Source organism: Lathamus discolor, chromosome 2, assembly GCF_037157495.1.
Source record: "Lathamus discolor isolate bLatDis1 chromosome 2, bLatDis1.hap1, whole genome shotgun sequence".
Taxonomy (NCBI): Eukaryota; Metazoa; Chordata; class Aves; order Psittaciformes; family Psittacidae; genus Lathamus; species Lathamus discolor.
In genome coordinates, this window is record NC_088885.1 from 24,230,563 (window position 1) to 24,243,477 (window position 12,915).

At 41.2% G+C, this 12,915-nt stretch overlaps 1 protein-coding gene across 3 annotated transcripts in view; it reads left to right on the forward strand.

The window, feature by feature from the left end:
- The window catches only part of TGFBR2 (transforming growth factor beta receptor 2), a 58,223-nt gene that overhangs the window by 28,811 nt on the left and 16,497 nt on the right, over positions 1 to 12,915 (forward strand). For all 3 annotated transcript variants that reach the window (XM_065666152.1, XM_065666153.1, XM_065666154.1), the window contains one exon: positions 11,053 to 11,852. In XM_065666152.1, coding sequence (XP_065522224.1) covers positions 11,053 to 11,852 — 800 coding nt within the window. The remainder of the gene's footprint in view (positions 1 to 11,052; positions 11,853 to 12,915) is intronic.

A 12,915-nucleotide genomic window follows, 5' to 3' on the forward strand; every position in this document is an offset into this window, starting at 1 on the left:
GCAATGAGACGGACAGCTATATGAGTGCTTTCTAGCTCGCTCTTCCCTGCCCTCCAAGTGGGCAAACTAATTTTGGTTGCAAAACCACACCAGATTAGTCAAGAACGAGCTAGAAAGTCTTTGACTCCCTTGGCCCAGTCTATCCATATCTGGTGCCACCTCCTTCTCTCTTCCTCATCCAGTCACACTCCAATCTTTATGTGAAGTCAGACAACCTGACTACTGATCCACAGTTATATGACTAACCCTTACTTGGGTGGGCTTTAAAGGAGTTGAAGTAAATACTGGTATTGATGTGAGCACAGGTGCTAGACAGGGGACCTAATTCTAACAGATTGCCTTGATTTTACTGAAGACAACGTGTTACCAGAGAAAAGTTCTTATTCCATCAGCTGTCTAGAGTTTTTATACAAAGTGAACCGCACCCTTGTGGATTTTGGCTAATTTGTTATAAATCAGTCACGTTATAGCTGTTTCTCCTGGAGCTATGTAGATGTATGCAATCATTCTAACAAATGCGTGTCTTCTTTGTGTATGATTATGAAAACCGTTTTATAAATTCAACACCAGCTGCCTTCATTCCCATGAAATCTGCAGCACCCCTCACACTTCCAGAGCAGTTTAAAAGGAGCTGTAGTATAAATTAAAACCCACTGTTTTTACTCTTAATTCCTTTCACTCCTTGGCATGGAGTTTTTCCTCCTACGTCACGTGCTTTAAACACTGTAGGTGACTCATAAAAACTGTATCACATTCACATGTAATAAGTGAATAACCACAGATAAAAAAAGAATGTAATATAAAATTTCAGTTTGTAACATTTCCAGTTCATTCACAAATACAAGCATTAACTTCAGTTGGGAGGGGGAGAATTGAGGCTTTGTCATTCTTTTTTTATTGTTGTGCATTAGTGTTTCTTTTAAATGAAAACAGCCCCTTTGGGTTGCTTGCCTGGTTAGCCATGGCAGGAAGACAAACGATTTTTACAGTATCAGACATGCGGTTTCCTGTCTGTGTTTAAGTTTGAGCAGAACATCACAGCCAGCTGGTCCACGGCTCCTCCAGACAACTAGATAATAGCCTGCAATAATTTTGCCTTTGGAATGTCTGTCAACCAGATCTATTCTGTACATTGTTCTTGCTTTTTTCCCCCTCTTCATTTCTTGTACACCAAAGCAAGAATTTTTGTAGTGGTTTTGCACAGCCTATGGTTTTGGAGAGTGTACAAAAGCCAGTCTAAAAAAGCCTGATCAAACAGTAAGTGTATTGATTAAGCTAATACTGAGACGATAAAAAAGATTGTAATTTTTCACCTGTCAATCACAGCCTTTTCTTTCAAGCTTTTGCTATAAATGATCAGTGCTCTAGCTCTTCTCCTCTTGAGTACACACTTAAGGCAGACCAGATTTAGTTTGTTCCTGTTTTTTCTGAGTTAAGAAGGAAAAGTGGGCAAGGCAGTAAGTTTTAATTTCCACCAGAAGTTAGTCACTACGTTCCAGTGATTCAGAGCTGAGCTGTTATTGTTTATAGAAGAATTGTTTTACAGCACTGTTGGAGTACATCGGTCTTGACTGTGAAGGGTAAATCTCCTGACTCCAGTTTTAGACACAAACATCTAAAGGTTTTGGGTAGTGGGAGGTGTTGTGACACAGCCAAGAGTAGCTTTGGAAATGTTTGAGGTAATTACATCCAAATCAAATGCCTGCTTCTTGTATGGACTTCCCTTTAAATTGCCCATCTGAGAAATGAGCAAGGCACAGTCAGACATGTGCCTAAACATGCCTGTAGTTCTGCTGTGTCAGGAGGCTGACCCTGATTCAGATCCCTGGCATTTCAGGCCACAGGCAGCAGGTGGAAAATGCCATGTGCAGAATAACTCCAAACAATGTTCTGTACTTCTTGGAGAAATAATATGCAGGAGACAGGTAGCCACTGCAAATCTGACTACTCTGTGTTTATTTTTTAATCCCTCTCTTTTTTGCCAAACAAAATTGTGGATGACTGGCAAGCAGCTTACACTCCTGTGGTGGAAAAATGCTTCTCACAGCAAAACTGAATGCCAGTGTGTTTTAATTATTATTTATTCAAACGTCTAATGTCAGTGTTACCAGCAGGCAAAGCCAAGGAGCAAAACCACTGGAAAAGATTAGCCGAAATCATGGGGGGAAAGGCCCTGGCTGGCTAGAAGCTGGCTGGGTGGTGGACAGAGGACTTCTCTTGCTGTCATGGAAAACATGAGTGCAGGACTGGACTAGCAGGGTTTTTTCCTCCCTAGTGTCTGGTTATGTCTGGTGGATCTTCTGCATCTTGCTTTGCCTTCCTATGTATTGATCTGTTGTGATGAACCAGGTCTGTCTGTAGCTGTTTACAGTTCCAGGCCTCCCTTGGTGTTTGAGCAGCTTTGTTCATCAGCTTCTCCTTCTCCACACCATCTGCCAGCCTCCATTCATCAGCCAGTACAAGCACGACAAACGCCTAACAAAGTGCTTCTTGATCCTGAGCTATTTGGCTGAGATCAAAGCTTGTTTATCCAAAGGGACCAAGTAGGACTGTGCTCTTTTCAGCCTCATGTCTGACCTCTGTGAGCAGAGATGACCAGGCACTCATTGTAGCCTAGGAGATTGGATACCTGCATTGTACACAGTGTATGACCTACCTTCTATGCAGTGCAACTTCTTCCTGTTTTGCAGGCTTATTCAGATGCATTCATTCAGCAGTGTGCAAAAGGGTGACCCCAGCACTGGAGACTGCAGACAGGAAAACAAACCCTTTAAGTACTGTTGTCATTATATATGCAGTTGTTATCCTGGACATCAAGGTCAAATCCAAGAAAAAATGCAGAGATCTCAAAATTTGGAAATATGATTTGCAGACCTGTAGCACAGCTCAGTTTGGTTTAGAGTTGTTTCATTCTGATAACTTACATGGTGATCATTTCTCGTCCTCACTTGTCTTGCCCTGCATTGCAACCGAGATTCAAACAACTCAGTCTACCTAAAAAGCTGTGGGTTTGTTTAGGTAGACTGTGATTATTCCTTATGTACCACAAGATGAGGTCATCATTTTGGGTATTCCCACCACACCCAGCCATAATATGGGAGAAACGTTTAGCAGCAACAATGCATACAAGTTTTAATGACTATCTGGGTCATCCAAGCAGTTGTCTTAAAATATCAAAACTTCTGATAAAGATCACTGACAAGTCAAAAAAATTTATGAGAATAATGAAGCTAATCGGGGAAGAGGGGGTGTTGTGCTGCTAACAGTCTTCACGTTGATTATGGTTTTACTGAGTTTGCTAATTGAGAGTGTGTTTGATTCATCAGTTGTGGCTGAGTCATTTGCCTGAAGAAATTCCAGCCGATGGATTTGCAGTGTGTCAAGTGCTGTGGTTGCTCACTGTGTACAGTTGTTACCTGGGAGACCTGGTATTGTTCTGCTGCCTGAACTACCACAAGCATGCCTGTATGATGCCTTGTCCTGTGCCAGGATCGCAGGAGATCTGGATAATGTTCTAGAGTTTCCTTAACTTAATATCTCTCACTTGTCTCTAATATGCTGCCCCTGTCTTTTCCTTTCTTTCTCTCCTCTTTCTCTCCTTACTAGACTCAAAGCGTTAGTGATTTTACTTGACTACATAGGAAGATCTCAAACTTAACAGCAGACTAAAGATCTGTGCAGAAACAGCCACCAGGCCATAAATACTCATGTGATGAGTTATCCAGTGCTCAAGGAAGAGCAGAAGGGAGAGGATTACAGCTGGACTGCTTCCAAGTGGATTTTAACAAAGGCTTTCATTAATCTGTTTTTCTGTTATCCAACTAACATGTTCAGAAGGTAACTGTCTTCCAGCTGCCCCATAAAAGAGGTCAGTAGCATTACATAACATTGCACAGAGCCTCTCACCACTTGTATATGGCATTGTTCTCTATGTTTCCTCTTAGGTATTTGCAGCCACAGAGTCCCACCCAGTGCCTGCAGCTGTATGTAACCAAAGGAGAGGCTGTCTAATACTGAAGGTCTGATTCACTTAGTGGGATAGAAAGGAAATTGAATGGAAAGAGGCAAAAGAAGCCAGGATTTTGTTTTGCTCTGTATTATTTATATTGTTTGCTTCCTAGGAAAATAGCCATGCAGAGCTCAGTTACAGATCTGTGTAAAAACAAACTAGGCAGCGCTCTTTCAGTCTGGTTGGCATATTTGTTGCAATTTGCATCATTTGAGAGCTTAATAAGTGTGGGAATGTGGCCAAACGTTTATCAGGTTGTCATGGAAGAGACTTTAATAATTACAGACAGAAACAAACTGTAACTAACACTGACAATATAGTATTTTGGGAAAGGTCGGAGGGGTGAAACTCAGTCTGAGAATAAAAATAGTGGTTAATGTGTGGCATCTGTTGGAACATACTGAAACTGGAGAGATTGATTTGTTCCAGAAAACCACCAGCAAACAGCAGCAGACACTGAGTTGTATAACTCAGGCATGTATCACAGAAACACAGTGACATTGTGTAAAGTTAGAATATGTTGGCTTTCCTGTTGCAGGAAAGCTCAGCTTCAGAAGTCAACATGTGTGAGAGTTGCGGTGTGCACACAGTGAAGTGACTGTTATAATGGAAAAGATAAGAAGGGAATGCACCCAGGGGTGGGAGATTTTAAACAAATGAGTACTGTGCTAGCAAACAAAGGAATTACACTTTCTAGCCAGCAGTGAGGGAATAAAACAGCACCAAACTATTTGTTCTGCCTTAGAGTTTAAGAGTTTCTTAAAACCTCCTGGGTGCTGAATAGCATACTTGGCAATGAGTAGAAAAATGAAATTCCGCTTACAATAGCTAAAATATCCATTACATCATTGCTGCCTAGCCTCTTTACAAAAGTAAGCCACCCAGAGCAAACAAGTTGCCTGCCCCCCACCCCTGTGACTGCATTCCCTTCAGATGACAGATGCATGTGCATGACTCTTCAAATATGTAACACACATAACTGGGTCACGTAACTGGGGGATTTTCCCTGAGTATAACACAGATGTCTTGAGTCCTGATCATCCGATCATGGGTAGTCATGTGCCAAGGGCAAAGCTGTAGGCCCCTAGGGGAGAGCCGCAGTTTGTGTGCCAATGCTCTCAAAAAAAACCTGCTCATATTTTTGCCTTACTCCCTCTCAGGAAAGTAGGGAAGTGGGCAATCGCCTGCACTAAGTGCTGTTTTGCCAGCCATATGTTCACTGCTGGGCAACATTCAGGCTGGCAAATAACCAAAAGGTGAAATGAATGATTTCCCACACATCTGAGCAAACATTCTTAGGGGCCCAAATTCTGAGCCATGCAGATGGCAATGCTTTAGAAAGACAGCTTTAGAAGCAGGCTCTAGAGATGGCTTTACCTTGTCACTTTCACTGTCTTTGAGGGAAAGGCTGTAGATTCAAAGTCTGTCTAGACTTCAGTAAAGACTTTGACGTCACTTCCTACAGCAATCTCCTAGAGAATATGCCTGCTCACGACTTGAACAGGTGTACTCTTTGCTGGGTAAAAAACGGGGTGGATGACCATCCCAAAGAGTGCTGGTAAATAGAGTTAAATCCAATTGCCAGCCACTTACAAGGGCTCAGTAATGGGGCCAGTTCTGCTTAATACCTTTATGAACTATCTGGACAAGGGGATCGAGTACACCCTCAGTAAGTCTGCAGATGACACCAAGGTGGGCAGGAGTGTTGATCTGCTGGAGGGTGGGAAGGCTCTGTAGAGGGATCTGGACACACTGAATCAATGGGCTGAGGCTGATGGTATGAGATTCAGTGATTCTAAGTGCACTGGTGAGGCTGCACCTCAAATCCTGTGTTCAGTTCTGGACCCCTCATTACAAGAGAGATACTGAGGTGTTGGAGTGGGTTCAAAGAAGGATAACAAAGCTGATGAAGGGTGTAGAGCGCAAGTGTGATGAGAAGCATCTGAGGGAACTAGGTTTGTTTAGTCTGGAGAGAAGGAGGCTCAGGGGAAACCTTATCACTCTCTACAACTACCTGAAAGGAGGTTGTAGTGAGGTGAGGGCTGGTCTCTTCTCTCAAGTAACAAGTTTTGTCAGGATCAACTATTTTCCTATGGAAAAAACACACTCCCCACAGTAACAAAAACTCCACCCCCCATTCACAAAGCCCAAAAAACCAATGCCAGTAAAATTAGCAGAAGTTTTAAAACACTAAAGGTGGATCGACTTTCACAGTGCTTTTATCCTTAAGTTAGGGTTTCCACAGAAAAGGACATGAATGTCAAAAGCAGCATTTTTTTTTTCTGAAAATCAACATTTCCCATCTAAAAATGTTTTGCCAAAGATTTCCAAGCCATTTAATTCTAAAAGGACCAAAATCAGGAAGGTACATGAGATACTCCACTGAACTAAAGAATTTCATTCTCACTTGAGGATTCTTCAATAGCAATAAACTAAATTACCCTGAACAGCTGCTCAGATTGAAACTTCATTTCACTGAAAATGAAGCATTTTATGGAATTAGTTTTCATCCAGAAAGTAGCACTAAAGAGGTGGGGAGACTTTTCCATATTTTATTGCCGAGCGTTTTGCTCAGCAATCGGTCCACACATAAGTTTCAAACTCTCATTTTGCCTAATTCAGAATAATCAGAGATGAAAAGCTCTTCGCGAATCAGAGCAGGACTTGAATTTGGAGCTCCCCTGACTAGTCCCCTCACTGATGGGGTTTCAGCACTCACATCTCTTGCCAAATTGCATGATTTGAACAGAATTCTGTTTTTGCAAAAGCATTCAAAAAGTGTTAGTTTTCATTCCAGCATGGAATTGAAACCAAACTTCGAAACCTCAAAATTGCTGCAAAACAGAGTTGTCCTCCAGTCAGCGTGAAGGGCTGCTTTGTGTCTCAGGAGCGTGCAAAATAACTAGATCACAGTTCTAGGTCCAAGCCCATATTTTGTGACTGCATTTCTGGAGGTTTTTAAGACACTAGGCAAGCTTTCAATGTATCAGATGCAATACAACACCTGAGTTCTGCCTATATCAAATAAATTCTTGCCTTGCTATGTGGCTTTGACTAGCACTTGAACAGACTGACTTTAGAACTTGCACGAGCAGCAAACAGCACTGAAGTAGTTCTGTTAGTACTGGCTGTGCAATTGTACTGCTCTGTGCATTAAAGTGCAGATCGTTAATTTTACTGCCATTGTTTTATTTCTTGTTTCCAAGGTTCAGTGACATTGAAGTTCAAAGGCACCCAGTCCGACCTCAAGAATTTGTAGGCTGTTGTGCTTTGAAGCTTCCTGACTGAACAGGGGCTGTACAGTGTTTCCATTTTCCTTGGCACCTGAGCCCTATTCCCTAAAGGCTTAGGTAGTGTTAAGGATTGTGCAGATGGCTTGTGCTTAGTTTAAACCACATACAGGAAGCTTTCTTTTAGCTCAACTTCTCTATTGTTATGCTATATTAATAGGCTCTTTTGAAGCTTAAAAAAAGACTGAGCCACCTAAAAAATAGTTCTGGGTGGGGAAAGTTATTTAAGAGCACATTTCCAAAACCTGAAAGACTGTTTCATTTAACTATTTCATTGCCTGCATTTGCAGCCAGGTTTTGCTCATTCCGGGGCTCAGAGAGAGGAAGCAGCACTCCCATTTTTGAAATTATGGGGTTTGAGTTATAGGTATTCATTTATAAGCAAACTAACATATTTATTCTTAGATTCTTGTAGTTAAGCCAGAAAATGTTGGCTAGCCACTATGCAAACATACAGATACGCTCTGAATTTTGATCTTGCTCTTTGTACACAGATTCAACAGAGAATTATGCCAACTTTAGCTTGTGCTAGAAGGGCTGATTTTGTTCTGCTCATATTAGCAGTCAAAATCAGAAGCAATTCCAGAAGTGCCTTGCTCAGACCACCCCTCAGTGCCACCAGCTCTTTGCTGCTGCTGTCACCTCCTAAACTCAGGGTTCACCCTTGTCAGTCCTGACAGTTCTCCCTCTTGGCTACTCATTCTTGCACATGTCAAGCCTTGAGTGGCATTTCTCTAGTGTCTTAAAATCTGAAAACGAGCATGTTCCTGCTGCTTTAGGTGGGGGTGTGTGGCTGTATGCTTTTCACTCACTTCCTCCAAGGGACAGTGCCAAAGCGGATGTGTCACTTTGCAGCAGGGGTGCAGGACAATGCAGTGCTCAGGGGAAGTGGCCGAACCGCTCAGCTTCTGCTTTGATTAATTTTTTTTTTCTTTCATTCTTTTTTAAGTGACATTTGCAACATCAACAGTTTCTCCCTTCCACCCAGAAATTCCCCTGCACCACAGGCAAAGCTTTCTCTTGTGCAAAAAGAGGAAGAGCCAAAGGGGCTGTGTAGAGGCTTCTCAGCTGTAGGTCAAATAAAGACAGCCTGCTTTAGGGCATTATAGGGGTGATCAGAGACCCTTAAAAAGGTAGCCGTAACAGTCAAGGAGTGGTGGCTTTTGACTAAGGTTCTCAGTTAGAGCTGAGCATGCACCCAATTACCTTCAACTGCTTGGACTCGTGTGGAGAAATTTGGAAGAGAACTAATACCTTTTGGGGGTTTTCTTCCTCATTTAGAAAAACATTTGATTTTCAAATATCTAGGCTGCATATTGCAGCTCTGTGGCAAAGAAAAAGGGCTTAAAGGGCCTGAAAGAGACATGCATGTTCATCTCTGTTAAAAAAGTATACAATATGATGGAGATGACATTACTCAGTTCCAAGAGCAGAGCCCAAACTTAAAGCATGCTTTTCTGTGGCAAGAAAAAAAACCAAAACAAAACAAAACAACAAACCACAAAAGAGAACCCCAAATGTTCATCAAAACTGTTTGGCTGATTGTTACAGTTCATAGCTGCATTCACGCATTTGTAGTCTGCTTGCAGCCGAACGTCCAAAGCAGCCATCCCACAGTGTAGTCAGTCCTCTGGCACCGTTGTTTCCCAAGTTCTTTATAAAGCAGATTTTCTGAGAGCAAAGAATGCGCATAAGAATAAGCAACGCAAATCTTCTGTTTACTGACAGTGACATTGGGCTTTCTAAATATATTCCTCCAGTAAGAGCCATTAAAAAAAAGAAAAAAAAGTTGGGGTTTTTTTCACTCTTCCACATGTTGAGAAGCAGAAGGGGTCCCTGCAATCTGTGATTCTTTAAAGTTCTGGGAGTGTTTTTTGTTTAACATTTACTAACATTTGTTTGCCAAGGGAAATCTCTTGAGAATAAGGATTTGTGGTTTGTATATTTGTGGAAGATGGAATTGTCTTAAACAGTCCTTCTGCATAAATGAAGGAAAAACATTCTTTGTAGGTGCTCTAAAGAATGCCACTAACCTGTGCTAACCGGGAATGTCAGTGCTAGAAAGACACTTCCTTTTCCTTGAAACTCTTTGAGAGAGGCTAAGATTGCATTACTTGCTCTACATCTGGTTGATGAACCTTTCAAACAGAGGAAGCCCATCCTGGTTCAGGATTCAGGTCTTTCTCCAAATAAAGAATATGCCCTTCAGATATCACATCACCTGCCTTTGAATAGCTGCTGGTTCCAGCTACTTTTTTAAATGAAAAAGTGATTACCAGTGGAATTGGAGGGCCAGAGGGTACTGCTTATTCTAACCATAAACTCTTTTCCCTTACGCCTTTCAGCATTGCTCACCTTCATATCATTTCGAGAGGCACAAAGTAGGGAAAACAGAAGCTTGCGGCTAATGTAGTTAGTGGCAACATTCCTTCAGAGCTTATTAAACTTTTCCTTTTCGTATTGACTTATTTGGCCTGATACACAGAACATGAGTCAGTGACACTACTGTAAACATCCGCCAGTGTCATGCTGCCAACACAAGCTACTCGCTTAGCTCTGGTTGCACCTTCTGTTTTTTCAGTCCATTGAGATGAGACTCCCAGGGCTTCTTCTAATCAATCCCTTCCTTCATGGAAAGATAATGCAGTACATTTGCTCTGACTCAAAAGACTAAATAGACTGGGAGAGTACATTTCCATGTGTCCGACCAAATCAGGTTCAAATAAACTCTGACCCTCCTTCTTTAATCTATTTCAGAATAAAACTGCTCCCTTTTAAACTGTTTACCTTCCCTAAGAAATGCTGAACTAGAAGGTCACTTCTAGAGGTGATGGGGCAGCTCCTGCCACTAGAAAAATGATTGGTACCGTTCCCATTATAACTCCCTATTTTAGAATACGTCCCTGTGTGCTTCTATGTATTACACGTAAGAATGTGTTAGTGTGTGGACTGCACCAGCTATGGAGTTTGGAATAAGCCATCTGCTGCTTTACAACAGGACAGCCAGAAAGCAACACACAAAGGAAGTTTTCAGATAGACGTATCTATGCAAAAAGTACATGGGGAAGTGGCAATTCTGATGTGCCGCACATGCCTGATTGTGCCTGTAGGATTCAAATACCTGTGTACATGCAGGTGTCTGAATTTGTTCTAGCAGCTCTCACATCAAAGTATGAGAATGAGGTTTGCTTTTCAGATGTGTATGCAGGCATACATATTGTGCTTGAATATTAGCATGCAGTAGTTGCGTGTGGGCAGGCTTCCCAAAGATGTCTTTACATGGATCCCACTGAAATATATTGGATCTGGAGCGATAAACAAGCAAGTAGGAATTCACATGCTGCATTGTTTATTTATCTTAGAAAAATGAATGTGTTTTAGTAATTACTGGATAACGGGGCAGATCTGTTCAGAATACATTGACAGAGTAAATACAGCAGACTGGCTGTTTTACTGAGGAAAATTAAGGTTTCATCCATAATAATAATAATTTTTAAAAAGCTATTAAATTACATTAGGTTCTTGCTCATTCAGTTCTGCCTTTTTATAAAATAAACAGGGAAGTCCTGCTAAGTGGAGGCTTGCATCTAGAACAATATTTTAAAGTAAGAAAGCAGTGACAATTTTTATTATTCACTGTCAGTGGAGATCATGTATTGCACTCTAAATAGAAATTATAATTATTAACAGCCTCCTGTATAGTAAAGCTATGATATTATTTAATGTATGCCTTTCTTCTGTTCTTCTTTACAGATGACCCTCATAAGCCGGAGGAGAAAGATGAAATTTCCAAAGTTACAATCATAAGTCTTGTCCCATTACTGGTGATTTCTGTTGCTGTCATTGTTATCTTTTATGCCTACCGCACTCATAAGAAGAGGAAACTCAACAAGGCATGGGAGAAGAATGTTAAGCCCAGGAAACATAAGGACTGCAGTGATGTTTGTGCCATTATGTTAGATGATGACCGCTCAGACATCAGTTCTACTTGTGCCAACAACATCAACCACAACACAGAATTGCTGCCCATTGAGTTGGACATTGTTGTTGGCAAAGGAAGGTTTGCTGAAGTGTATAAAGCCAAACTGAAGCAAAACACGTCAGAGCAGTATGAAACTGTGGCAGTCAAGATTTTCCCCTATGAAGAATATGCCTCCTGGAAAACTGAGAAAGACATTTTTTCAGATGTAAACCTCAAGCACGAGAACATCCTCCAATTCTTGACGGCAGAGGAGCGTAAGACAGATCTTGGTAAACAGTACTGGTTGATCACCGCATTCCATGCTAGAGGAAACTTGCAGGAGTATCTCACACGGCACATTATCAGCTGGGAGGACCTCTGGAAACTGGGTGGGTCCTTGGCCCGAGGGATTGCCCATCTGCATAGTGATCACACACCCTGTGGTCGCCCCAAAACACCTATTGTGCACAGGGACCTAAAGAGTTCCAACATCCTGGTGAAAAATGATTTAACCTGCTGTCTCTGTGACTTTGGGTTATCCCTGAGGCTGGACCCTTCTTTGTCTGTGGATGACTTGGCTAACAGTGGACAGGTAAGTTAAAAGTTTGAAGAGGGGGTTGTGTGTTGTTCCAATTGGTGTCTCAGTTCCTGGGACAAAAAAAAAAAAAAAAAAGAGGAAAAAGACCCTCAAAATCATTAAAAATTAATGTGAAAGTGTTTATAGACAAAGACACTCTAAACTTAACATGAAAGCAACAGCAATCGATGCAAACAGACCTATGATAAGGATGTGCTTCACATAGTAAGGTTGTGCCACAGTTTTCATGCCTGATGGCATTATAGTTTTGTGTGAGTAGACCCACTCCTGGCCTACCCCAGCATATGTGGTCTGTCTTCTGTCCTCAAGAGGTGTCAGCAGATAACTAAGTGATAGATAATCACTTTGAAATGACAAAAATAAACTTGTTTATTTAAAATAAATAAACTTGTTTGGTACATTCTCCACATACAAGCAAATGCAAGAACGTCAAATAACGGTAATAGCCCTTTTGTGCTTTTTCAACTAGATAGCATGGGTAACACTCATCTGTTTCACAGGGATGCCAAGGGAATATTTATGAATGTTTCAAAGATTACATTTTTCAAGTACGTCTCTAAATATTGGCTCTTCTGATGAAAACTCATAGTATAAATTCAGACCATTTGTTAATTTATTCCTAATTATTCAATTATACATACATACATGCATGTATTTTTATATTTTTATACATAGGTGCCATCAAAGCCTGTTCATTTAAGATGACTTTTACTTCACATGGAACTAATATTTTGCTTGTCAGGGACAGCTCTTCAGTCAGTAGTGCTCTGCTGAGTTCACAAGAGCTTTGCTGTTGTTTATCTAATGAAAATCTGTCTTTGAAAGTCTCTTTAGTGAGATGCAACTGTCCTGATCTCATTTTGAGGTTTATTAACCAGAGCCAGGAATGAATGATAACCAGTGGAGCCATATTCAAAATAATAAAAACACCAATCACAGTTACATACCATTTCTCACCAGACCTTTCTGGAGTTCAAATGAAGTCATACCATATTCCCAGCCTTAAGACTGGTCCCATTTGGGATAAAGTGAAAACAGAGTATTCAGCAGTGTAAGG